This window comes from Hemicordylus capensis, chromosome 3, assembly GCF_027244095.1.
Source record: "Hemicordylus capensis ecotype Gifberg chromosome 3, rHemCap1.1.pri, whole genome shotgun sequence".
In the NCBI taxonomy this organism is placed as follows: Eukaryota; Metazoa; Chordata; class Lepidosauria; order Squamata; family Cordylidae; genus Hemicordylus; species Hemicordylus capensis.
The window spans coordinates 87,726,164-87,753,990 of NC_069659.1; the positions used below are offsets into that span (position 1 = coordinate 87,726,164).

Here is a 27,827-nt window from a genome sequence, read left to right on the forward strand (position 1 = left end):
TTTGAGTTTGGGGTTGCGTCCATGCGCCCTGGATGCAGTGGTCCATGCAATGCGCCCCCCAACCCATTAATGATGCATCTGTCGTCACCCAACGGGTGGGGGATAACGGCATGAACAGAACACCTTGTGTCAGATTGTGCTCCTCCATCCACCAGCGCAAACTGTTTAAAACTACCTGTGGCAGGGTCAAGCACATGTTCTGACTGTCCACATTGGGGCGAAAGTTGCAGAGGTACAACTGTTGTAGCGTGAGCATGTGTAGTCTCGTATACTAAACAGCTGTGGTACAGGAGGCCATTAGGCCTAGCTGTTTCTGAATCTGCACTGCAGGTTGCCGCATAGTGTCCACAAATTGTTGAATGAGTGACTGCATCTGGCAAATGCATTTTAGTGGCAAATACGCCTGTTTCTCCTCTAAGTATAGCACCGCACCAATGAAGTGTATTCGTTTCATTGGAGTGAAATTAGATTTTTTTCTAGTTGATGGTGATCCCAAGGTCTCCTAACGGGTCAATGACCCGTTGAATCTGTTGGTTCAAGAGTTCCTTGCTGTGACTGACCAGGAGCCAATCATCTAAGTATGGATAGACCATCATCCCTTGCGTCCTAGGTAGGCTACTACCACCGCCACAACCTTGGTAAAGACCCTCGGCGCTGTTGAGAGGACGAACGGGAGAACCATATATTGGTATATTTGACTGCCCACCGTGAACCTGAGATATTTGCGATAGTTCTACATGGAAGTAGGCATCTTTCAGATCTAATGTTGCTGCCAATGTCCCCTGGACCAAGAAGGGCAGGATAGAATGCAGTGTCATCATTCTGAATTTCTTGGTCAAAATGTAACAGATGAGACCCCTTAGGTCCATAATGGCCTGGATTCTGCCATCTCTCTTCGGAAACTGGAAATACCGGGAATAATAACCCACTAGTCTATTCGCCCACTGCACTGGAGCAATTGCTTGCTTTTCTAGCAACACTGACTTCCTCCTGTAGTATTTTCGTGGCTGCTGTGAACTTCTGGTTTCGAACTACAACGCATATCCCGTTTGCACTATACGCAAGACCCACCAATCTGATGTTATGTTGTGCCATGCTTGGGCATAGCTTGCCAGTTTGATGGTATTTCTGACAACTACAGGACCGATGGTAGGGGTCCCAGATAGATTGGCTGCCGCAGGTGGTAAATGGCCAATGTTGTGAGTGAATGTATGTGGAAGTGTGTGCAGTGGACGAACAATCCCATCAAAAGCTTTGTTTAGGAGTGTCTTTATTCTGATGTACTAGAGTAACTGGCCCTATCCACCCCCAGCACAGTACTTCCAGTGACTGTTGCTGGTGTCTATCTTATGTTTCTTTTAGATTGTGAGCCCGTTGGGGACAGGGATCCATCCATCTTATTTATTTATTATTTCTCTGTGTAAACCGCCCTGAGCCATTTTTGGAAGGGCGGTATAGAAATCGAACTAACAACAACAACAACAACAACATCATCAACATATTTCCTTGTTTTTTGGTTATACCGGTTAGATCGTTGATAGGGCCGGTATTGCCTCTTGAAATCCTTCCTGTCTTGGAACCTATTGGGCCTCTGACGAGAATAAGAGCGGCCCTTTGACGTAGTATCGGCTGCACCCGAGGATGTCACAAAGGTACGCGCAGTAAACTTTGATTTCTTCAATGTCTCCACTGACGTGTCTGTTTCCTCATGGAAAAGCCCTTTCCCATCAAACGCCAAAGATTCCACCCTGTCCTTCATATCTTGCTGGAGGGAGGTGGAACGGAGCCAGGCATATCTGCGCATGCTTACTGCTGTAACCATCATGCGAGATTCTGTCTCCGCCAAATGCTTAGGGCGCTCAATTGCTGCTTTGTTACTGCCATTGTTTTTTAATAGGTTTCATTGAATTTCCACTGGAAATCTTCTGGCGTCATACATGTTGAGTCCTGCAAAAGGGCATCCCATAACAAGTGGTTATATCGGGCCATGCAGGCTGCATAGTTAGCAATCCGAATTGCAAGACTAGCAGTACTATAAATTTTCCTTCCCATGACATCTATCTTCCACCCCACCCCTCCTTATCCGCAGGTGTTGTATGGCGTCGGCCACCCTTGGACATCGAGGCGCAGTCCATGACTAATGAGTTGGATACCGGATGGCGTAGCAGGTAAGTGTTGTCTTCTTCACTGACTCTGTACAGATTTTCCAGGCGTTTGGAAGCTGGAGTTGTGACATGTAAGACTTCCCATGCTGTTTTAGCAGCCTTACTGATTGCTGGAATCATAGTGAGTGCAACTGGATGTGAAGACCTAGACCTTCCCATCATATTGTACACAGGGTACGCAACATCCACATCTGGGGATTTTAGATCAATTCCCAAAGCCTCTGCGATATCTCTTATAAGGGCGTGATATGCCTTTAATTCTTCCATTGGCGAAGTTGAAAGCCTAGGTGGCACATCTGAAGGGGGATCTGACCTCCAACTTACGTTATCAGAATCTGAACTCGCATCAGAGTCATCCCCGCTGTCAGTCACCTGGTGAGGAAGGTGGCTCCAAGGGCAGAGGGGTTGACTTCCACTTCCTCTTGCCACTTGGTTTCTCTGGAGGTTGTCTGGCCGGTGGTTGAAGCTGAGGTGGTGCTTCTGCCCGTAATTGAAGATCAGGCCCCTGTGGCTGTACCATTGGTTGTGGAGCAGAGGTACCTGCAGAGATTTCCAATGCAGGTAATCAGCATAGTCTCCCGGCAATGTATGGCGGAAACAGCAGCTGTGGGTTGGTTGCACTGAAGGCACACTCTGATGTTCTAAATGCTGTATCGATGTCGAAGGTTGTCCTGTAGAATGCAACAATATCGAAGCAGGCACACGTATCTCCAATATCTGCATAAGTAAAGGTGAATAGGAAGGGGTCCTGGGCAGTCGAACGGGTTTATCTTCATCACAGTCGTCATCGAGCCCTGTGCTCAGGAACCCACGGAAGGTAGACTCCGACGGAGTACTTGAAGCTGAGTCTAACAGGTCACGTAACTCCGCACAACCCACTCCATACTGCGTTTCCAAGCCTGGTGTTCTAGGCGCCGAAGGGAATTGAAATGGGGTCCGTGCAGGAGACAGCAGATGAAGGGTCCTTCCCGCAGCTGCAGTCAAAATTGGTGCTGATGTCAATGGGCCACTATGAGCTAGGGCCAGTTCTGTCATGGTCAATGTTGATGTCGATGGAAGCTGAACCATCGATGTCGTGGTCAATGTTGAGTTTGGAAGCCAAGCCGTTTATGTCGTGGTTGATGTTAAGGATGTGCAGTGGACCTGCGCAGCCAACAGCATGCATGGGTCCGGTATTGTTCTAGAGGTCGAGATAGGAAGCTGTCCTGCTGATGTCGAGGCAGACTCATCCGAGTCACCCTCAAAAGCCTGTGCAGATACAGTGGAAGGGGTACGATGTGCTTTTAGTACTGGCGCTTCCAAACCCTTGGCATTTCCTTTTGGCTGGCGCTCACGATGTCTGTGTTTTACCTTTTTAGATACGTTCTTGGGTTTCTTAAAAACACCCTCTGCAGTCTTTGTCGCACCCGTCAACGCGGTTTTAGACTGCTTTTGTGCAGTTCCGTGGACATTTGACTCCATCTCTGCAGTTGGGGAGCCCGAAGTGCTCAATGTCGACCAGGCGTTCTATATCATTGGGGAGTCTGGTGAAACACTTGGCCGAGGTGTAGGACCGCGGAGTGTCTCATCATATGGGGTTACTACTGGACCCGGCTCTGCTTTTGGAAGCTCAGGTGGAGGCGGTGGCCAGGGGTGCCTTTGCACGGCTTTGGCTAGTGCGCCAGCTGCGTCCCTTTCTCAAGAAGGCAGATCTGGCCACAGTTACCCATGCCTTAGTCACATCGCGGCTGGATTATTGTAACGCGCTCTACGTGGGGCTGCCCTTGAAGAATATCCGGAAACTGCAGCTAGAGCAAAACGCGGCAGCGAGGGTTTTATCCGGAGCTGCCCGTTGGGAGCACATCACCCCCATTCTGAAAGAGTTGCCGGTTTGTTTCCGGGTCCAATTCAAGGTGCTGGTTTTGACCTTTAAAGCCCTTAACGGTTTGGGCCTGGGGTATTTGAGGGACCGCCTGCTCCCAAGGGTTGCTGCCCACTTAACGAGGACATCTGTGGGGGCCCTGCTCCGGGTGCCGACAATGAGAGAGGCCCGGCTGTCGTGCACTCGGGACAGGGCCTTCTCTGTTGCTGCTCCCAGACTTTGGAATGCTCTCCCAGTGGCCATTCGCTCCTCGGACTCCATCACGGCTTTTAGAAAGCTTGTTAAAACTTGGCTTTTTACCCAGGCTTTTACATAATCGTTTTTACTGCTGCTTCTGTGTGTTTTTACTTGTTGTATTGTTTTTATGCCTGTTTTTTATATATTTTTAAGCCTGATGTTTTTATTGCCTTTTTATTGTATGTTTTAACTTTTGTAAACCGCCTTGGGGTTGTCTTAACGAAAGGCGGTATATAAATGTAACAATAAATAAAAAATAAAATAAATAAATATAAAGCCGCCCGAAGGCGCAGCGCTCTATTCTGCCTCGTTTGTTTAGAGAAAGAGCAACAAACTTTACACTTTGCAGTATTGTGCTCTTCTCCTAGACACATTAAACAAGTGTCGTGGTAATCCGTCGATGGAAGTTTGGTGCGGCATTTAACACATCTTTTAAAGGTTTTTTTCACCTCCATTGCCCAGTAGCTGGCCAACGAAGGCAAATGATCTTTCACCAAATCAGTTAGTCCGTCACACAAATTCAGTCCAATATCCGTTCCAAGGTCAAATAACAAAGACTAGCGATCCTTCACCAATTTTAGTTCAATAAAGAGTAAATCGTAATCCAGTCCAAATCCTAGTTCAAATCCAAGTGTATTATTCTAAATCCGAGGAGCAACAGCTATGAGGTATGATCGCTAAGGTGGTCAAAGAGAAACTGAAGGAGAGATGCCCCAACTGCCACTCTTAACGAACTCGGCATGGCACGTGCAGGTGGGGCGGGGTGTCAAGAGGAGCTACTCAATCAGCCCGCGAGGTCCCTGCGCAGGCACAGAACCCCAATCCTTATGGCTACAATGGATCACAATCCAGATCAAGGACTTACTTCTCATTTGTATCCTGGAATCATCTTTGTGCGATTTATATGTATTTGAAATATTGGAAATACCTTGTGTATGCAACAGGATGGACATTATTATCATATTATCATTGTAGATTCCTTGTGGTGAATATTTGCTATTTGATCCATTTAGTGTGGGGTGGTAAAGAAAACGGTGGGGTGGTAAGGAAATGAGTGTATTGGGGAGTTTGGTAAATTCACGTAGGTTCATCTCTGCTGTTAAACTGTGCATGTTTGTGACTTGGTTTTACATAAAAGCATAAATATTATTTAAATTATTATTTTAAAAATCAATTTTATTTATTTATTTGAAATGCTAAGGGGGCCCTGCAATGCTGATTCACCCCCAGCCTTGCACCCCCACTAGGGACAACCCTGATGGAGCAGGGGAGGACAATGGGAGGCGGCAGTGGCTCCCCTGGTGCAGAATGTTGAGTGGGAGGGGATAAATTTTTTTTGCGCTGCATGATATGTGTGCTACATAGCTTAAATTTCTGTATCTGTGTGTGTTGCTGTGATGTGCACACACTGAATGGATACTGCCACCCAGAACAGAAATCTTTCCACTCACTGATAGTGGAAATTAGAGCAAACACTGCTCACCTCTTGCCTATGGGTTTCTCAGAAGCATCTGGTGGGCCACTATGTGAAACAGGATGCTGGACTAGATAGGCCTTGGGCCTGATCCAGCAGGACTGTACTTATGTTCTTAACCAGTAGGGAGTGAGAATTTCTTGGCAGACGAGTCCCCCAAGTGCCTGCTGGTTGTCAATCACAAATGCCAACTTATACCTTGGACATATGATCTTGCTAAACTAATCATTACTTCTACAGAAGGTTTTTCAGAGGAAAGGAGATTAACCCTTTAACAGCCCATCTCAACTGGAAACCTCTTCTCCATAGCCACTTTCAATTATTTGCCTATTACTATTAGGAGAAATTACATTCTTTGTTAGAGTGACCACTGAGCAATTTTCCAAGGATGGAATAAAAAATACTGGCATCCTACCACCTGGATACATCAAAATGGACACATCAACAAGTAGTGAGATAAATCTTCAGCCACATCCTTCCCACAAGTGCTTAGGCTCAGATTATAGAAATATTTCATTCAGAGGTCACCCAGAACAGCAGAAGGCATCTGCTGAAACCTTAGAAGAGAACATGCTGTTCTGAATGAAAATCCATGAGATCCCTTAGATAAATTTAATCATGACTATAAGAGTTACATAATGCAATACAAGGGGACTGTTTTAACCTCTGAGATCAAGGATAAGTCAAACTGTACCAAAACACTGTTGCTGCTACAAATGGTCATCTATGAAATGTTATGAGAAAAAGTAATTATTGAATTAGATGTTTTAATTCTTTTGTGAAGCCAAAATATTCCTTTTGCAAGCCTACAGAACTCATCTGGAAACAAAGTTTGAGACAACCTCCTCCCTTTCACTGATTTAATCTTAAGCCAGTAATTGAAAATACAGGGAAACACTCCCATCAGCCCTGTTTTACTGAGTACATTTGGGGGCATCCAACCCCACCCCCCAAAAAAACTCTCTATGAACTGTGAGTCCCTCCAATTCTGCTTTATTGTAGTGGCTCCATATTTCAGTTCCTAATAGTAACGAGGGACATAGTTTGGCTTTTATCAGTTTAAGTATTGGGGAAAAATGTTTCCTCTCTTTATTATTATTTATTTGTTCAATTTTTAGACTGCCCTTACAGAATAGCTCAGGGCAGTACACAAATATCATAAAACAGTTAAAATCAATCAGTGATCAGGAACAAAAATTCCTGTCTCCAGAAAAACAGGTTGCTTGCCTGTAACTATTGATCTGGAAGTGATCTGTTGAATTCATAAGGAAATGGGTTCTGCACCTGTGCTGGCACCTTGCAAGCCGACTAAGTAGCTCATCACGATGCCCAACCGCCTGCACTGTGTCCTCTGAGTTAGTTACATTCAGTGGTTGGACCTCTTCCTGTCAGTTCTGTGCAGACCGCCATTACTTCACGATCTGTTTTAGTTGTTGTTGATGTTGCTGCTTCCGATAGCTCGGGAGGGTCTTATGAATTCAACGAATCACTTCCAGATCAATAGTTACAGGTAAGCAACCTGTTTATTTGGATCGTGATCTGTTGAGTTCATAAGGAAATGGGTGATTAGCCAGCTTCCCACCCTGGTGGGGGGGTGCAGTAGGCAGAACTCTATGGCAACACCCTTTTCAAGACACTCCTTCCATAATCAGCTAGGCTGGATGTGGCGTAGATCTTTCTGCCTAGGACATCCATCTTGTCTGCTGGTGTTGTATGACACCGCAGTCCTTTGACAGCAAAGCACAATCCACCACCATGGAATTAGGTACTGGGTGACGCAAAAGGTAGGTGTTTTCTTCCTCCTGCACCCTATACAGATTTTCAAGCCATTTGAATGTCGGGGTAGAGGTCTGTGGTACTTCCCATGCTGTCTTGGAAGGCTTACTTATTACTGGGATCATTGGCAGAGCCACTGGGTGTGATGACTTGGTACACACCATGTTATATACTGGGTCACCTATCTCGGTCTCAGGTAGGTTAATGTCCATTCCTAGCGCTTCGGCTATTTCCCTTATCAAAGAGTGATACGCTTTCAATTCCTCTGTGGGGGATCTTGAAAGGTGGGGAGGGACGTCGGAAGGTGGTTCCAACCGACGACTTGCTAGATCCAAGTCAGACTCTTCAGAATCTGTAAAGTCAGCCTCCTGTTCAGGGGATGAAGGCAAATGCTGTGTAGGAGGAGAACATGTCTTCCTTTTCCTTTTGTCCTCGTCCCTTCTTAGAACACCGTAGGTGTCTGTGTCTGGCACGATGCAGAGGTCAGCAGCTGTGGTTGTGTTGGTTTGGGGGGCAGGCTGCTGCTGCTGAGTCAAAAGGGACTGCTGTGGAGCTGCATCCAAGTGGGAATCTGGCTTCCGATATGACACGACATGTTGCTACAATGGCACTTGTGTCTGAGTCACAGGCACCTGCTGTGCCTTCCACCTTAGGTATTCCCCATAATCCTCAGGGAGTGAGTGGTGGAAACTACAGGAATGTGTTGGCTGTGTTGATGGCAGGTGGATACCCTGGCCAAAGAGGTACTGGCCAGACACAGCTGTTGGTGCGACAAGGTTTGTAGCCGGTGGCAGCACATTTCCTGATTATTATTATTACTATTATTATTACATTTATATCCCGCTCTTCCTCCAAGGAGCCCAGAGGGGTGTACTACATACTTAAGTTTCTCTTTCACAACAACCCTGTGAAGTAGGCTAGGCTGAGAGAGAAGTGACTGGCCCAGAGTCACCCAGCTAGTATCATGGCTGAATGGGGATTTGAACTCGGGCCTCCCCGGTCCTAGTCCAGCACTCTAACCACTACACCACGCTGGCTCTCTGATGCCCCTCTAGGTGAGATTGAAGGTGTCTTTGGAGGCTGTATCAGGAAATCCTAATCTTCCTGGTCTTCATCCAGGCCAGCGCTCAAGAAGCCCTGGAAAGTGCAGCCAGAAGAAGTGCTCAATGCCGAGTCCAAAAAGTCCATTAGGGTCGTGGCTCCATCCCGATCTGATAAAGTCTGCATTTGCTTGTCATCATGAGGTTTTGTTTTTATTTGTATCGGAGTTGAAGGAGACTGTTGTGGAGTGTGTGCTGGGGACAAGGATAGGTGTCTCTGCACTGCAATAATTCCTGCCATTGATGGCTCAGCTGTCAATATGGATCTCAATGTCGAGTCCATTGAGCTATTGTCCCCCACCACGATTTCCACAGTTGGTGTCTTCTTGGTCAATATCGAAGGCTTCTCTGCCCTCGATATCGATGGCTTTGTCTCTGTTGACAATGAAAGAGGTGGTGCTGCCGATTTTACCACATTGACCTCAGAGTCCCAGTCTGTGTCAGATCCCTGGTTTGAGGACGGCGAGCGTGTTAGCTGTTTCTTCATGCTATGTGCTTCATCCCGATCAGCGCCTCCTGAGTCATGATGACGTTTCCTCTCTCTGTGCCCCTTTGAGGAAACTTCCTTTGTATTTTTTAAATAGCTCATCTGCACACTGTTTTTGACTGCTGTTGTACAGATGTGTGCTGCCCCAACTTAGAAGTCGGTGTCGGTGCATCCGCTGATGTCGATGGAGGGCTCGGCCTTGGTGAAGGCGGGCGGAGCGCCTCATCATATAATGCTGCTCTCAGATGCAGGGCTCTATTCATCCTGGTCTGTTTTGAGAAGGCACAGCATATCTTACATGCGTTCTGCTCCTCTCCAAGGCACAGCAGGCAGGCATCGTGGAGATTGGTCGACTGTAATTTCGCACGACATTTAATACAGCACTTAAAAGTCTTCTTTACTTCCATATTTGGAGCAGTAAACAGTAATCAAAAGCCAGTCCAGGGGCTTTCTGAGTCAAACCGAGTAGGCAGTCCAGTCTTTCAACAAGTTGTGTCCAAAAGCCAAGCCAAATCCATTAATCAGTCTGAAGTTCAATTTAACCATGTAGCCAGTCAATTCTATTCACCAGTTTATTCCAAAGTCTAATCCAAGTCCGATAAGTAGTCCGTAGTCATAAATTAATCCTTTAACTAGCCAAAAATTTATGTTATACCGAGGAGCCCAAACGAGGTCTGAACGCTATGGCGGTCAAACAAACTGACAGAAAGACATCCAACTGCTGAATATAACGTACTCCGAGGACATGTGCAGGCGGCTGGGCGTCACGAGGAGCTACTTAGTCGACCTGTGAGGTGCCTGTGCAGGCGCAGAACCCATTTCCTTATGAACTCAACGGATCACGATCCAGATCAGATAGTTTCTGCTAACTTCCTTCAAATATTAAGAATAAGTGTGTGTCAACTTAATTTTGTAATCTTTTGGAAAAACAATAAGGATTTATGGATATTAACTGACGAGTCCTTGACATACATCTTTCATATAATGTTTGTTTTAAAATACATTGCTATATTGGTATCCTTTTGTGGGGACTGGGGTTGTAATGTTTATTTTTAGTTACAAACTGAATATGGAACAAACAGTGGAATTTTAAAGTTCAATACACAACTACTACACAATCAATATAGAACTATGTTGCAATCTGAATGCCTACCGGTCTGCATGTACTGTAACCAGAAGTTGCTGTGCTTGTTAATCCAGTTGGAAGTGGTGACTGACTATGAACTGGGGAGGGGAAAAAAGACAATATATTACAAAATTAGAATATTTTCTAAAGTTCAGGTTCTCTGCAATCCAGGAAATATTTAAACTATGCAAGTACCTATCTCTTTTCTTTGTGGTCCAGGGCTTTTTTGAGCTTTGACACAGGAAGAAAAAAAAATCAGTTTACAGCCATCTGACAATTTAGTTACATATACATAAAAGACATTTTGAATAAGATGTTGCAAACACTCCAACTCTGAAGGTTAACTGCTGTATCTTTCTACTATAATGTTATCATTTTTTGGTAAATGAGTACTAAATTGTGATTTGCTATAGCTGCATTGGTATAACAATTTCTGTGCTCTATTTGAGTGGTTACGAAATTCTGATGGATAGTGTACCCCTTCTCGCATAACTGCAAGTCTAAAGAATAAAAATGTTTTGTTTTCATTTTACATGGAACAGAAAGAGAGCGAGAGAGAGAGAGGTTGGCCATACCCAATGGAAAGCCCTCAAGTTCCTTTGGAGGTACACAGATTGGTAATCACTGCTCTATTCTATGCACTTACAAGCTAGCATGGAATAGCCAGCAATGGGCTGAAGTGTGAAATGTTCCTAGTTATTTAGCTACATCAAAGGTGCCTTATAGATGGCCACAAAAATTCACATCTGCAAAACACATCTGGACTGAACAATGAGGCTTGTCAGTGGTTCTAGTAAAATGCCTATTGACTTCAAATTTTCTCAACCTGTTGAAATAATTTCAAGTGAAATTTATACAGAGACCAATGTGCTATTTCAGTGCCCAATTATGCAGTTTGCTATTTCCCCAGCTGAAAAATGTGTCATAGTTTAGCAAAAACAAAAAAAAACTTATTCGCAAATTTCCTGTGACTACTTTTGTCAGAACACTGCCTTAGAAATATTTCTCACACAATTTAGCCCTTCAGAACAATTTCAGTCCTGAAGGGTCGATTTGTTCAAACTATGAGAAAACACATTTGCCCTGGAATGCACTGATTGCTTTTAGAATTTTAAAAAATTATATCCTTTGATAGAATCATTCCTTCTGGAAAAACAATGATTCAATTTGTCACAACAAGAAGTATTGAGCACTGAAATCCTACCCAGAAATAATCCCACTGTGTTCAGCGAGGCTTACTCCCAGATATTATATTTAATGATTACATTTTTATACCACCCTATCCAGAGGCTCTGGGCGGTGCATAAGAACCAAAATAAGCATGTATAGGATCAAAATATTAACAGTGAAAATCCTCAAGTACAAGTAGTTATGGAAAATAGGTTGCTCATCTGTAACTTTTGATCTTTTGGTGATCTAGTATCATTCACAACTTGGGCTTTATGCCTGAGCAATAGTTGCCACGGAAGGATTTCAAGCTCCTTATAATGCTCTGGTGCTCCTCCCTTCGTGCAAAGAGTGTGCTCAGTTTATTTGGTGGCAGAGTGCTTCCCAGCTCAGTTCCCAAATGGCCGCTGTTAGAAAAAAGGACTTCTCCAAGTGAGGAAGGTAGGTAGGTACATCCAAAGAGCGGGGAGGCCAATTGGACCAGCCATTCCAAAAGTCTTTGTCGAGAGATAGGCTGGCCTCTGTTTGCGCCTTCAAAAGGCGACAAAGAGTCTGTTGGGTATTCTAAAGTCCTTGGTCCTGAATGTTCCAGGGGCGTGACAGGCTTTATGAAAAATGCAGGGAGGATAATATCTTGGTTAATATGGAAGTCAGACAACTGTAGGTAGGAAAGCAGGGTCAGTCCACATAACTACTTTATTTGGAAAGAACACCATAAAAGGAACGTCGGCTCTTAGGGTGGCCAGTTTCCTTACTCTTCTAGCAGTGGTAATCGCAATTAGGAAAGCTGTCTTTAAGGAGAAAAGATTAAGAGAGGCTGCAGATAATGGTTCAAAAGGAACCTCCATAAGTGTAGAGCACGAGGGAGAGGATCCAGGGTCCTACTGGCTTTTTTATTGGTGAATAAAGATTGCCCAGCTCTTTGAGAAACCTTCTGTAGTCAGGGTGGGAGAACGAGGTCTTGGAGTTCCAACCTGCAGACAGGGCTGATATATGGACTTTGATGGATGAATAGAAAAACATGAGTTCTTTAAGGTCACATATAGTATGGAGTCAGTAATTGGTTCGAAGCCCTAGACCTTGCAGAGCTCACAAACCTTCTCCACTTACAGGGGTAGTTACGTCTGATGGAAGCTTTCATCTCATGGAGCAAGATCTGGTAGAAGAGTTCACCCTCCAGGCACACATGTTCAACGTTTGGAGGCTGCGAGATGGACCTTGTCACTGTTCTGTGAGAGGAGGTTCAGACTCTGGTGAAGGCAGTGATGGTTGCCTTTGGACAGTCGCAAGAGGAGGAGGAGGAAGCCCGGCTGTCTCAGCCACCACAGTATGAGTATTATGCAATTTGTCTTTAGCTGTAAGATTTTGCTCACAACATATGATAGCAGAGGAAGGGGTGGGAAGAGGTATAATAGATGCATGTTCCAGGGATCTGGAAGGCATCCCCCAGATATTCCTTTCCTATTGACACTCTCAAGCAGAAGAGAGGGCACTTCTTGTTGAATTGGGTTGTGAAGAGGTCCACTTGGGGAGTCCCCCACTGACAGAAGGGATGTTGTCGATCTCCCATTCATGTTGGCAGGTTAAGTCTGTTTCTCTGCTGAGATTGTATGCCAATGTATTGTCGGTGCCCTTGATGTGAAGGGCTAGTGGGTAAATGTGATGTTCCATGCACCAGTCCCAGAGTTGGATGGACAGGTTGCAAAGAGATTTGGAAGCTGTGCCACCCTGTCTGTTTATGTACATTATAGTGATTGTGTTGTCCAGTAGAATTTGAGTGTTTCCATTTAGTAACAGCAGGAAGGACTTCAGGGCCAGCTGGATGGCCCACAGTTCTAGCAAGTTTATATGAAAGAGTGACTGATGGTTCCAGCAACTCTGTGCCTGAAGCCCTCCACAATATGCACCCCATCTTTTCAGAGAAGCATCTGTTGTAAGAGTCAGAGTAGCGATTTGGGGGATGGGACTGGATACCTCTTATGAGGCTTTCTGATAGCATCCACCATAGAAGGGAACCCAATACCGTTTGTGGCAAAAGTAGTTGCATGCGCTGTTCTGGTAAAGGAGTGGTCCCTCCAGAGCCTGCAGGAGGAGTAGGTATCTCAATAGGGGAAGGTGGAGTAGCTGGTTCTGTAGGCCATGGTACAGGCAGTTGTGCTGGCAGGGAGGCAGGTCCCGGGAATGTTTAAGTGAAGTATCAGCAGTAGGTTGGGATAAAGTATTGCTCCTCCAGCACAGACTTCCTTTCTTCCCAGAATTCCCAGCAACAGCTCTCTAGGTCCCACCCACCTGGCATACTGATTGGTTGTGCCTTGGAGTTTGCCAGCCTGTCAGTCAAGACAAAGGTTCACTTCCTGTTAACTCTTTAGAGCAGGGATTCTCAAACTTGGGTCCTCAGGTGTTATTGGACTTCAACTCCCATAATCCCCAGCCTCAGTGGCCTTTGGTTGGGGATTATGGGAGTTGAAGTCCAATAACACCTGAGGACCCAAGTTTGAGAATTCCTGCTTTAGAGGGAGGGGAGACTGGACACTACAGAAATCCTCTGCAACTGTAGATACCAAGTGTGCTCTGCGTGCAAAGGGTAGAGCACCAGAGCGCTATGAGGAACATGAAATCCTTCCATAGGGACTATCGCACAGGTGCAATGACCATGTTGTGAAGGATACCAGATCACTAAGATCCTCAGGTACAAGTAGTTGGGAATCTAAAAAAACACTACATGAAAGTTAGAACATAGCGGTTCATGAATATTTGCACATACAATTTAAAAATGCAGTGTGACATTACAAAAGCTTTTACCTTCTTCTTTCCTAGCTACAACAGGGCTGGGAGGAGCACCAAGACCTTATCAGAGAAAAGCAGAAAAGCAGTATGTAGTATAGCAGACACAATAGGACAAACAGAACTTAAATCTGCAAGGATTTTTTTTTTGAACAAAGTATGCATTGCAGTGTGAAAAATAAGCAAGCAGAGTTTGCAATTAGAAAGATTTTTAGAAAGCGTTTGTTTTACATTTCAGTGAAAGGATCTCTCTTTTTATGAAGATTTATTCTATAAAGGCAAACAAAACATAAGTTTAGGAACTCATGCTTCTTGCAGGCTGCAGAAGGAATCACTGAATGGAACTGCTTAGCTGAAAAGAAGAAAAATTCCAAGTTGCTCATAGACATAGTTCTTGGTTCACATCTGAAGTATTAGTCTCACTGTCTTTTACTTGACAGTAATTCAAGTAAGCTGCTCTGAAGCTAACGGAAGACAATCTGGCCAAGTTATAGAGGATTCAGTCATGGCGGATAAACAGGGAAGACACATTCATAGAATAAGCAAAATACTTCAAATATTTTCCTCTCTTCCTTTAAAAAGTAGTATTTAAATATTTATGCAAGCTACTAGAAAACTGAGCTGTATGTGAATCAAAGTCTACCCCAACATCATTTCAATTACATTTGTAAGCCATATTACTTTGCTCCTGATGCCACCTGTGATTCTTTTAGAGGCACTAGGTGACACTATACTACTTTTAGGGAAAGATAGTTGTCTTCATTCCAAAGCTTTCTCCAAAGTAAAGGAAATTGTGGATACACCCATTATGTTCTAGAAAAGGTCATCCAAATTTCCAAATATCAACACATTCTCAAGAACAATACAGTGCTACTTTAATTGCTACAAATGTTTTGTTCATTAAGTTGTATTTGAACACATTCATTACCTCCAAGTTCTTTTCTAGTAGGTGCAGGACTTTTACCCCCTCAAGAGCGAAAAAGAATGCAGCAGTAAAGAAAGAATGTCAATAGAAAGGAGTATTAAAATAAGTTCAAACATTGTTAATAAATGCATTGTCTATTGTACAGTCCACGAGGACCTGATGCTCACACAATGACAAAATCTGGCACAACTAAACACAGAAAAGCAGCTGCAGAAAAAAGTTACTAGTCCTAGCTCAGTCATGTTACTGAGTTATAACAGCTTATTATACAACTAAAACTTGCCACATAGATCTAAGTTTACTTACATTCAACTATTTGCATGTGTATATTTTGTTGCCTTACCTGATGGTGGAGGTGGTCGCTGTGGTGGAGCAGGACGAGCAGGAGGTGCAACTGGGCGAGGTGGAGGTGGACGTTTGGGTTCCAAGCTTTGAGTGGACTCTCTTAGCTGAGTAACTGGCTGGAAGTCAATTGGAGAACCTAAAAATTATAATTTAAATGAGAGATTTCAAAACCAAAAAAAATCTTGCATTTAAATATGGCCCATTTTATCAAAATATCCCCTTCAAAGCACACAGATCCAATAAAGCTCTACACGAAATCAGTTTAATACATTTAAGAGTCAAGACATCTGATTTGAAATTTTGCACAAGAGTCATTAAAAAAATGTTAAAAGCTAGTCATAACAACAATACCTTACAGAGGTGCCAAAAACCTACAGGCTAATTTAGAGATGGCCCTCCCTAGGTCAGCTATTTCAGTATTTGAATCCCTACAGACTTACTGAGACTTGTAGGCACTTCTCATGCTCTCCCTTTTAGCACATATCTTGGCTCACTTGGTTCTTTTAATGCAGCACTTTACTGATTTCACAGCATAAATGTGCATATATTTCTCTCACAATTCCTTTTCTTTCAGACAAGCCTACCACAGACAAGAGCTCAGTAGCAACTTAAGTCAATGCTCAACTCTGATACTCTCCTGCATTCATTAATAATTTTAAGCTCTTCAATACGCCTTCATGCAAGAGTGCCAGTACTCATTCTACTCTTGCATTCCAACATAAGTATAAGATTGAGATTTAAGAGCTTTTTTCTCTTACTGGTGGTATACAATATATTTGAAGAATGTTCCAGAAAAAAGTTTGGTGCAGAGTTGCCTTTAATGAAACCATGGATAATGAGGCATTGAGTCTATGGGATTGTGGGGGTTCGGTTCCTATACCCTCCCAAAAGCAAAAAACTGGAGATGGGCCTTCTCAGATGACCTTAATGTGCGGTAGGGATCATGCAGAAGAAGGCTCTCTCTAAGGTGTTCAAATCCCCATTCAGCCATGATACTTGCTGGGTGACTCTGGGCCAGTCACTTCTCTCTCAACCTAACCTACTTCACAGGGTTGTTGTGAGGAGAAACTTAACTATATACACCACTCTGGGGTCCTTGAAGGAAGAGCGGAATATTTAAAAAAAACAAAACACACACACGCACACAAAAAACATCCACCACCTGCAGTATAACTTCCCCCCAGCCCTCAGTCCCACCCCAAAGGCCAGCCCCCTTCAGGCAGCACGCCGGTCATGCCTCAGGCTTGCCTACCACTTGTTTTCTGGATCCTTGCTTGACTTGGCTGCTTCTATCTAGCAGGGAGATTGTTGGAGGTGGCCTAGTCAATATCATAAATGCATCGCTGAGGGAGAAAAGGGTGTCTCCATGTTTGAAGGAGACAATGGTTAGATCGCTTAAGAAGCCTTCCCTGGATCCCTTGGCAATAGATAGTTATAGGCCAATCTCCAAAATCACTTGGTTGGGCAAGGTGATTGGGAAGGTGGTGGCCGACCAGCTCCCGGCAGTTTTGGACCCAACTGATTATCTAGACCCATTTCAAACTGGCTTTAGAGCAGGCTATGGGGTTGAGACAGCCTTGGTTGGTCTGATGGATGACCTCTACTGGGGAATTGACAGAGGCAGTGTGACTCTTTTGGCAACATTCAATACCATCAACCATGGTATCCTTCTGGATCGCCTCGAGGAGTTGGAGATAGGGGGCACCACTTTGAGGTTCCGCTCCTATCTCTCAGGCAGATTCCAGATGGTGGAGCTTGGTGACAGCTGTTTCTCAAACGGGAGCTGTTCAATGGAGTGCCTCAGGGCTCCATTCTGCACCATTGCTTTTTAATATCTACATGAAACTGCTGGGTGAGGTCATCAGGAGGTTTGGTGCTGGGTGTTATCAGTATGCTGACAACACCCAAATCTATTTCTCCATTTCATCTTTATCATCATGAACTGGCATTCATTCCCTAAATGGCTGCCTACAGGTAGTAATGGGTTGGGTGAGGGGTAACAAATTGAAGCTGAATACAAGCAAGACAGAGGTGCTCATTGTAGGGGTTCAGAATCTGAAGGATGAGCTAGATCTTCCTGTGCTGGATGGGGTTACACTCCCCAGGAAGGAGCAGGTGCACAGCTTGGGAGTACTCCTGAACCCAGGCTTCACCCTGGTATCTCAGGTGGAGGCTATGGCCAGGAGTGCTTTCTTTCAACTTCAGCTGATTCCACAGCTGCATCCATTCCTTGAAGACGACAACCTCAAAACAGTGGTGCACCAGCTGGTAACCTCCAGGCTTGACTACTGCAATACACTCTATGTGGGGCTGCCTTCGTACGTAGTTCAGAAACTTCATTTAAAATGAGGCAGCCAGCTTGGAGAGACCATATTATGTCTGTTTTGAAACAGTTGCACTGGTTGCCGATATGTTTCCGGGCAAAATACAAAGTGCTGGTTTTTTGGTTGTTGTTTTGTTTTTTTAAATATTCCGCTCTTCCTTCAAGGACCCCAGAGTGGTATATATAGCTAAGTTTCTCCTCACAACAACCCTGTGAAATAGGTTAGGTTGAGAGAGAAGTGACTGGCCCAGAGTCACCCAGCAAGTATTATGACTGAATGGGGATCTGAACCCCTTAGAGAGCGCCTTCTTCTGCATGATCCCTACCGCACATTAAGGTCATCTGAAAAGGTCCATCTCCAGTTACCACCTGTACATCTGGTGGTGACTCAGAGGCAGGCCTTCTCTCTAGCTGCTCCTGGGCTGTGGAATGCACTCCATGCAGAGATCTGTAATTTTAATTTATTATTGGCCTTCAGGATATAATAACAATAACAATAACAACAACAACAACAACAACAACAACAATAATAATAATAATTTGATTTCTATACCGCCCTTCCAAAAATGGCTCAGGACGGTTTACAAAGAGAAATAAACAAATAAGATGGAACCCTGTCCCCAAAGGGCTCACATTCTAAAAAGAAACATAAGACAGGCCCCAGCTACAGTCACTGGAAGTACTGTGCTGGGGGTGGATAGGGCCAGTTACTCTCCCCCTGCTAAATAAAGAGAATCACCACGGTAAAAGGTGCCTCTTTGACCAGTTAGCAGTGGTAGCCCTCAAAACCTGTTTGGCCTGGCCTTCCAGGGTTTTTAATTTGTTGTAAATGTTTTTAACTTGCTGTAACCTGGTTTTCCAGGGTTTTTAAACTGTTTTAAAACTGTTAATTGTTTTATGGTGTTTTATGGCCTCTGTTTTTAATTGTTAATTGGTTTTAATTGTTTTGTTTTAATGTAAGCTACCTTGTGCCATTTTTGGAAGGGAGGTGTAGAAATAAAATAAAATAAAAAATAAATAAAAACAATGATGCTTTTATGTTGTTGAAGCACTTTGCTTGAGCCAGTGTTGGGCACTTGAGTGAGAAAGTTTAGAGTACCTGTGCTGTTATAAGGATAGCCCATGTGCCTGTGCCTGTGAAGCTATTTGCCATTCAAACTAATGTGAGACATCGTGTCTTCTCATTTCCCGCTTACTAAGCTTTCTTTCAAACTTGATTGTATACATATGAGGCTGGAATATGCAAGTATGTACTGCCCCGCCCCCACACCCCAATATCAAATGCCTGCATAAGTAGAGCAAGATTTGACAAGATGTAGTAACACCTTGAGAAGATACAGGTGGTCCAGGAGTCTTGTTAGGTGTTCTGCTTGGTCTTGTTGGCAGGGTTGGAGGTGGCCCATCTGAGAATGTAGGTGATTGGCAGGGGCTTGAACGAGGCGAAGAGCCAGGTGAGACTCCAAAACCAGAACTTGCTGCTAGCTGTAGATGCTGAGGAAGAATTTCTTCTACTTCAGCACTATAGTCGTCAATATCACCTAGAAATGAAGAAAATGTTGCAGAGAAATTACTTATCCTCTAGAAGTAATTGTACAGGAAGCAAATTTAACTGAGAAACAAGAGTCTGATATTTGTTACTAATTAAAACATAGTCTCTATTGTTTTCTTAGCCTAACAGTCTCTTATGCAGAAAGACTCCTCCCCAAAGCTGGTACACATGATACATTCAAATAGACAAGCACATCCTATACAAAGAACAGAGACAATGCTATAGCAAATCCCAACAGTAAACTATTCTCAATTAAGAAGAATATCCATCCAAATGTACTACAATTCATATAGCAAATCCAGCTTTAAAAAACCTGTTAACAGAGCTACATCACTTCCCTACTCAATCTCCATAATCAAGATTAAATATAGGTCGGATATATGCAAAGTGGATTAAATCTGACCACAAATGAGAGCTGAGGTTCTAATTGATTTAGGAACACGAAAATTCTAGTTCATCTTTAAGCAAAATTTCAAAGCAAATAAGAACCAATTATTTAATAAACTAGTGTTGCTGTACTACTGACAAAGATTAAGAATGCAAAGTAAAAAAAACCCTATATGTTTAGATTCTGTTGGTCAACAATCATGTAAGCTCAAGTTCAATAGCCAACAAAACTGTGGCATTATACACTAGGCAGTTTGAATTATTTTGATTGCTTTAGTCTTATTCATCTTGGCTATACAGAATATAGATGTAAATTGACACATGTTTCATTTCAATGTGTGACTCAAGCAGTAATAGAATCTATACTACAGATGCTGTCAATTCTTAGTTCAGCAAACCTTCCATATCGTAGTCTGCAGAAACTTCTGCATCTTCACAAAGCAAAGTAGAACTTGTTGATGATGGTAAGCCAAAATTAACTCTCTCTAGACTCATCTCTTCTTCTAAAGTCTTAATCCAATCTGGGCTTTTCAAGTTAATGTTGACTGTTCGACCAAGAAGCTGAATATGAATTAGATGAAAGAAAACGTACAAGTTTTACAAAGCTAATGCAAATAAACATAAGCAATAAAAGTAAAACAATGAAGATGGGAGTGAGGTTTGTCCCTCACCATCTAATAGGAGGATCCCTATTAACAACTCCTACGAGAGCCTAGAAGATGCAGTAATTCAAAGTAACCTTAAAGGCTACATATTTCAGGAACAAAATGGAGGGGATTCCAGAGGTTAAGAACATTAATATCTGTCAACCTAAGGAACCAACAGTTGAAGAGCACATGCAGAAGGTCCAAGGTTCAATCTCTGACACCTCCAGGTAGGGCTGGGAAGGGCACTGTCTGGAAAGATACTGCCAGTTAGTCGATACTAATTTAAGTGGGAACAATGGTTTGACTCAGTTTGAGACAGTATATTTTACACATAAACCACCAGTGGCCAATTTGATCTCATTTTATTATCAGCAAAGTAACTGTTATCTCTGTGGGAATTCAAAGGGCATTATTTGCTATTTCTCAATAGGCAGGCTGCTGGGCTTGCACGACTGCTAAATGGAACCACCAGAATATTTCATCCAAATATCTAGACTTGCAGGGCTAGAAGGCAATTTAATAGAAAGATGCCTGCCTGCTTTATATACTTAAATCATGGTCCACTGGGGCTAGTATTCAGCAGGCCTCAGCTAAAATTTAGCCTTCAATTCACAAACTATATATGAACAATTCATTGGAAATGTATACCCCATGAACACGACAGAATACTAAACACAAGGGTCATTCTAAATGTATACTTAGCAGGCTACCAAATAGGTTTAGAAATCTGTTACCTCAATGTTATCTAGATTCAGAACATTCAAAGCAGAACTCCCTTCCAAAAATGTCACCCACATTTTATCTTCTACAAATCTGTAAATATAACAAGCATCAAAGTTACAAAAAATTTATTGTGGTAGCAAGCATGAATTGTCCCTTTTGCTAAGTGGGGTCCACCCTGGCTTGCATTTGAATGGGAGACATGCGAGCACTGTAAGATATTCACCTCTGGGATGGGGTTGCTCTGGGAAGAGTATCTGCATGCTTGCATGCACAAGGTTCAAAGTTCCCTCCCTGTCATCTCCAAGAAGGTTTCAAGTTCCCTCCCTAGCTTCTTCCAAGATAGGTCTGAGAGAAACTCCTGCCTACAACCTTGGAGAAGCTGCTGCCAGTCTGTGGAGACAATAATGAGCTAGATGGACCAAAGGTCTGGTTGGTATAAGGCAGTTTCCTATGTTCCACACTTCATGCACAGTCATTTTTACTGTACGTGCACCAGTGCTTCCTACACCAGATGTGTAACGTGTGGATGACAAGCAAGCAGCCTTAAATACCTAGGAGACCTAGGAACATATACATTGTGTCTAAAGCTAAATATCTTAACCACTGTGCTACCTGGGCAAAGAGGCACCTTTTAACATGGTGATTCTCTTTATTTAGCAGGGGGAGAATAACTGGCCCTGTCCAACCCCAGCAGAGTACCCTCCAGTGACTGTTGCTGATGTCTATCATGCTTCTTTTTAGATTGTGAGCACTTTGGGGACAGGGATCCATCTTTTTTATTTATTACTAGTTTTAGTACCCAGCATTGCTCAGGCTTATGGTGTGTGTTTCTTTGTTATTACATCCAATCCATATCCATTTTGTGGATATACCCGTTGTATATCCATCTGTCTGTGTGAGGTGGTTGTCGGGGTTCCTGGTTAACTTATGTTACTTGTAGGGTCCTAAGTAGTCACTTTGCAAAGTTTGGTCCCAATAGCACAAAGGGTGTGGGAATGTATAGGGAACAGACAAACAGACATTGAGTTATACAGACAGACAGACTTCTCTATATAAACTGCTTTGGAACCTTTTGTTGAAAAGTGGTATATAAGTATTTGTTGTTGTCATACATCAAAACATTATTCTAGACACATTTATATGTATCTTTTGAACTTCAGTGCCACACGGAGGAGCAGGGCTGGATATGGATCCAAGCAACCACACTTACATATTATTAATAATTGACAATTGACAGTAGAGAAGTTTGTTACTATTCCTTGCACACTCTTGTGTAAAGGGGCTGCCTATGTTGGGGACCCCCCCCTTTGACCCCAACTTTCAACCCAGAGGTACCAACCCAGAAGTATATGGAATCCAGGCCTGTGTCTGATTTCATTTTATATTAAGAGTTCAATTAAATGCCTGAACTTGAGGGTGAATTGACACCCAGATCTGCCTGAGTAGTGCCTGATAAATGAGTTGTAGAGGCAGGGGTAATCTAGCATTGTTTATCAGTGTTTGTGGAACTCACAAGAGACACAATGGGTCAGGCTTAACTACCAGTCTCACACTGCTGAAATTAACCTGCTGTCCAGTAATCCCCTTACCTCACTGACAGGATGCTTCTGCCTTAGTCAAATGTGTTGATTAACTTGCCTCACACATGTACCCCTTTTGATGTTACTTTAAATATTCTTTTGTTATAATTACACACTAGACAGAGGTACACAAGAAGTAATTTAATTGCTGTCTCACACAAATAGAACTAACTCTTTCACTAACTCCTGACTTTTAACATTCTTGGGACAAGGCAGGAGAAGATGTAGATTTGTTTTGGGGAATGACAATAGAACAATACTCTGCTAACAGGAGAGACCCTGTTTACCCTGGACTGACCAAATATCCTGAGCTAATTTTGGTAATTAAAAGACAATATTCAGAGGATAGCAGGAATAGACACGCCTTTTGTGATCCAGAAGACTCAAATGAACACCAAAGGATGGAACCACTATAAGAAGGAGTCTCTGGACATGGCAGATAGGCAGTCTTGTGCCTACAAGCAATCTTGTGCCTACAAGCAAGATCTGCTCACGAGCAATCCAAGGGTTTGCTGCCCAAGCCGTGGGGCTAGAGGCAGGAACTCTTCCCATGGGAGAAGGGACTGTTTGTGACTTCTGCTGCGAAGTGAGAAGTCAAGACTTCCCCAGCCATGGTGCTCTGACTCTCAGCCGTGCTCTGAGCAAACTGCATGCTTGATCTAAAAGCTCCTGTCTCCAGCCAAAAGCTTCTCTCCTTCAGCTGAAAGATCCACCGTTCTCAAGCTTCTGATCCTGGTAGTATGCTGCCTTCACAAGCCTTGGATCCCTACTTTCCTCCTCCTTACTAATCACTGCTACCCCCTTCCTAAGCCCCTTCCTCCTCCTCCTCTCTCTGCTTCTCTCTAAATGCTCTATTTAGGATTTGTTAGATTATTAGATATCTGTAATTACTGATTGCACACACATGTGTTAGTTAGGCACATTACACTACACCTTGAATCGGAAACAAGTTTTTAATGTGGATTATTTTATCCTGATGAGCAACTGTTCATAATAAAGCCCATTGAACTTTCTGAGTGTGTCTCTCTCTTTCTCTGTTTGCGCGCCCAGATCCTACATGGTCACCATCTCCAAGAACCAATTCAGTTTGTGTATGATGTGACCTTGCCTCTTTCCCTCTGAGCATGTACAGTGCGCAAAATCAGGTGTAGTTCACAACACCTACAAATATATTAAGTTTGTAGGCAACCCCTTATTTAATATTAAATATATTAAATTACTAAGTATTACTCCTACACAGTGCTGCTTTTGATAGCCTCCTACAGCTATTTTAGATATATAAGGATGCTTCCATTTGAAGGGCAATGAACAGAACTGACATGTCAGAAAAATATCCTTGAAATAAGGTTGCCCTAACCTTATGAGTATCACTTCACCGTAAGTAGCAAACTTTTGAAGGAGTTCATCAATCAAACTGTCATCAAAATAGTTTTCTTCTGCAGATGACCCTTTTATAGAGACCATTATAGTACCATCGGGTGGTCCCTGCACTGCAATTACTTCCTTGTATATTTTCTGTCGCTCTTCTGCATCAACTTCAAAGATGTCTATATCAACCAGTGCAACAACAGGCCTGAAATAATACAAGTAAAACATTGGAAAATAATCAGTGGCTGAGAAATATGAGCACAATAGTCTTTCAAAAGAGTAGACATTATAAAAATGCCAAATTCAAACCTATGATCAGATGTTTTCAGTTCTGCCCTTCCATAATACAACAAAGTTCCAGGATTCCATGTGTAAAGAAGTTTACTTTCATCATGAAAACTGGAATTCAGAAGATCCATATCTTCCGCTAAGAATTCATACAAGAAAATATATTAATATGCCTTAAAATACTGTGTTCAGATTAAAAGCCTACAGTGCAAAAGAGCATGTCTGAAGGGAAACTGAGAAGGATACATGTAGAGTTAAGGTTTGTGTCAGGCCCTAGCTTTGGAGTTTTCAGAGACCTGAAGGTAATTCGACCAAGGTGGCTCAGCAAGTATAGAAGCTGCATGTGTACACAGTACCTAATGCCACTTTGCATTTAAATTGCACATTTCAAGAGATCAAAGTACTTCACATACTTTTCAGAAACTTGGGCATGTATAACCATGCACAGACATAAACTGAGAATTGGTGATGAATTCCATAGAAAGTTAATCTTTTGTATATCTCTGGCTACAACTATGCATACTGTGATAATGAGGGGGGGAAACTATATATTCCAAAATAAACTGGTCAAGTTATTTAATAAATTGCTTCAGTATTAAAAAGAAAAGTCAAGTTTGGACCCTAACTTTCCTGAGTAGAGCCAAACTTACGGAACAGGGCTTTCCCACTTCTCTCTGCAGCCCACCCCTCAAAAATCCACTCCTAAGGATTGGGGAACTTTCCAGGACAGGAAGTATACAACAGGAGGCAGCAAAGAGAGTGATAAATGAATGAAAATCAGTCTTCCAATAGTACAAGAGTAACCTAGACCATGATTCCATATGCATTATACTATCTTACTGGAAGCACTTGTACTACTTTCACCCTGCTAAAAACTCAATTATATTATCTGACCTGATCTGTCAAAAGGCCATTTTCTTCTTCTCCACAGTACTCGATCTGTCCAGGCTGGTGTACGACATTTTTCACTGGTATCGTAGTCATCCGAAAATAAGTCATATTTGTATGTAGGGGCAAAGACTATTTTCCCCTCTAAAAAGTGTCTAAATATCTGTAGGAAAGAAGTTAGAGCATCAGGAGAGCTGCAAATTTTCTCTTTAAGGTGGAAAATGTAGCTTTTATACAAATCTGTCATGAAACCACCAAGTTGGCTTAAAACTTCAATAAATAAAGACAGATATAGTAGTAATGGTCTAAACCTGTACACAGATAAAAAGCAGTCATTTTCAATGGTTATACAGATTCTTAAATAGATATAGATTAAATATTCTTAAACCAGTGAAACTTGGTTTAAGAAGTTCTAAAGTTTTGCCAACTAAAATTTGTTTTGAGAAGTCTCTTACAAATTTGGCAATTCAATTTTATAATTACTTTAGTGAAAAAATGGGCTTGATTCTGTTTTCCTTATTGAGTAATAACCCAAACACAAGTGCTGCAAATGTCACAAAACCCAATTTAAGTTCAGTAAAAATGGTAACATTGACCAAATGAAGCAGAGATCTAGTTATGCAAGAGATCAAGATATTTTAAAAAAAGGATAAAGCTATATGATTTTTATATCTTGTCTTCAAACACCTTCTCCTTTTGTATTGCAAAACCAGCAAATTGTTTAAATATGTGACCAGCTGTGTACTGATTTCTGTCATGATATGGGCTAAATACTCATTTGCTCTGATACCACTACAGTAGGACAAAGCTTTTGGTTCTGGCTTGCATTACAGGATACCACTGTAGTAGCTGTGGCACAGTGCATGCACCTCAATAGCTCCAACCAGAAATAGGACTGAGGTGCCAGTCTGTTTAATTCTGCACTAGATTTCTGAACATGCAGACTTACAGTACTCCAGTCCTAATGCAGAGACTTATAAAACCTGTCAACATAAGTAGCCAACACCACAAAAAGCAAAACATCACATCTGTAAAGGAAGCCAGAGATGTTACCTGCCCAGCATTTTTCTGATTAATCAGTTGATCTCCTGCAATAAGAGCATCCCAATTCTGCTGCCGAATTAGGTCCTTTACTTCCTCATTAGGAAGATCAATGCGATAATTAAAGTCACCACACCAGAATACATAGTCATGGGAGAACAGCAATCTTCCCTGGGAAAACAGAAAGAAAGAAAAAGTAAAGTTGAATTTGAACCCAGAGTGTTTGTTAGCCATTAACGTACCCCGAATGTATTCCTTTTTGTAAAATTGAGTAAAATCCATAGGCAGCATCCAGATGAGTTAATTATAACTAAGCACCATTGAAATCAATAAATTAATCATGGCTAACTTATCTTGGGTGCTCCCTACTCTTAGTAGAACTTTATGTGTTATATATATAGTAGCTTAGATAAGGGGAACTTTAATAGAACAATTCATTTAAAAACTCATACTGATGTATGTGATCAAATTTGCATTCTGCCTCAAAATTGTAAGGATGTTTAAGAAATTCTGCATACAAAAATGCATTTAACAATGGATGTGGACAGGAAGTGTTTGTACTACCCTACTTTGATATCAAATTAAAGGGAACGCCACTATTATATCACAGGAACAAAAATAAAATATTGTACTGATATTGTACATGGAAGGGAACGAGCTTAACTACTGACCAGAATTGTGAAATAAATGCAGAGATGGAAAATTCCCAAAATGGAAACATTTCCCATAATTTTTCTTCTATGGAAAAAACAAGTTGCTCATCTGTAACTGATGATCTGGTAGTGATCTGTTGACATCCATTAGAATGGGTTCTTGCACCTGCGCGGAAGCCTCTTAGTGTGGAGTTCCACAGCTCCTCTCAGCGCTTGCGCCCTGCCCCACGTGACCACATGGCTATTAAAGGCGGGAGGAAGCGCCAGCACTTCAGTTCCTTGGAGACTGCCGGAGCAGTCAAGCATCTTTGGAGCATTAGGTAAGTCCTACTACGTAGACTTAAGCACTACTGCGGAGGGGAGGCCTGGGAGGGTCTAATGGATGTCAACGGATCACTACCAGATCATCAGTTACAGCTGAGCAACCTGTTTATCTGGCGCATGATCTGTTGAATCCATTACAATGGGTGTTTAGTAAGCTCCTTTTAGGAGGAGGAAGCAATAGTTTTACTGTAACACCCTTTTGAGAACACCTCTCCCAAAATTCACTTCCGCTACAAAACGCAGCAAGTCAATGGCATAATGTCTCACGAAAGGCTGTTCAGAGGTCCAGGTAGCTACCCTACAAATGCCCCCCAAAGATATGCCAGATAGATGAGCTGCAGAGGCACCATAAGCTCTAGTTGAATGTGCCCTGATAGACTTAGGTTATACGTCATTAGGATTTACTCTACAAGCCAATGGGACAGCCTCTATTCCCTTGTAAAATATGAATAGTTTTTTTAATACTTTCTGATTGCTTTTGTCTTTGATAGGCAGAACAAAAGGGCCCTCTAGACATCCAAGGAGTGAAGGGCGTTTTCCAGAGGCATGCTTGGGGAGTTGAAGAAGGTGGGTAGCACGATGTCCTGGTTTATGTGAAAATCTGTCATA

General features: G+C 42.7%; 1 protein-coding gene across 11 annotated transcripts in view; it reads right to left on the reverse strand.

The window, feature by feature from the left end:
• Positions 1 to 27,827, reverse strand: part of SYNJ1 (synaptojanin 1) — a 131,327-nt gene that overhangs the window by 13,053 nt on the left and 90,447 nt on the right. For 7 of the 11 annotated variants that reach the window (XM_053308153.1, XM_053308159.1, XM_053308151.1 and 4 more), the window contains 12 exons: positions 26,254 to 26,412; positions 25,207 to 25,363; positions 24,334 to 24,451; positions 24,014 to 24,229; positions 21,088 to 21,166; positions 20,105 to 20,267; positions 19,096 to 19,308; positions 15,446 to 15,583; positions 15,106 to 15,144; positions 14,196 to 14,240; positions 10,422 to 10,457; positions 10,254 to 10,324 (listed from right to left, as the gene is read on the reverse strand). In XM_053308153.1, the coding sequence (XP_053164128.1) occupies positions 10,254 to 10,324; positions 10,422 to 10,457; positions 14,196 to 14,240; positions 15,106 to 15,144; positions 15,446 to 15,583; positions 19,096 to 19,308; positions 20,105 to 20,267; positions 21,088 to 21,166; positions 24,014 to 24,229; positions 24,334 to 24,451; positions 25,207 to 25,363; positions 26,254 to 26,412 (1,434 nt within the window). The remainder of the gene's footprint in view (positions 1 to 10,253; positions 10,325 to 10,421; positions 10,458 to 14,195; positions 14,241 to 15,105; positions 15,145 to 15,445; positions 15,584 to 19,095; positions 19,309 to 20,104; positions 20,268 to 21,087; positions 21,167 to 24,013; positions 24,230 to 24,333; positions 24,452 to 25,206; positions 25,364 to 26,253; positions 26,413 to 27,827) is intronic. The other 4 variants (XM_053308154.1, XM_053308155.1, XM_053308156.1 and 1 more) reach the window with 4 other exon arrangements.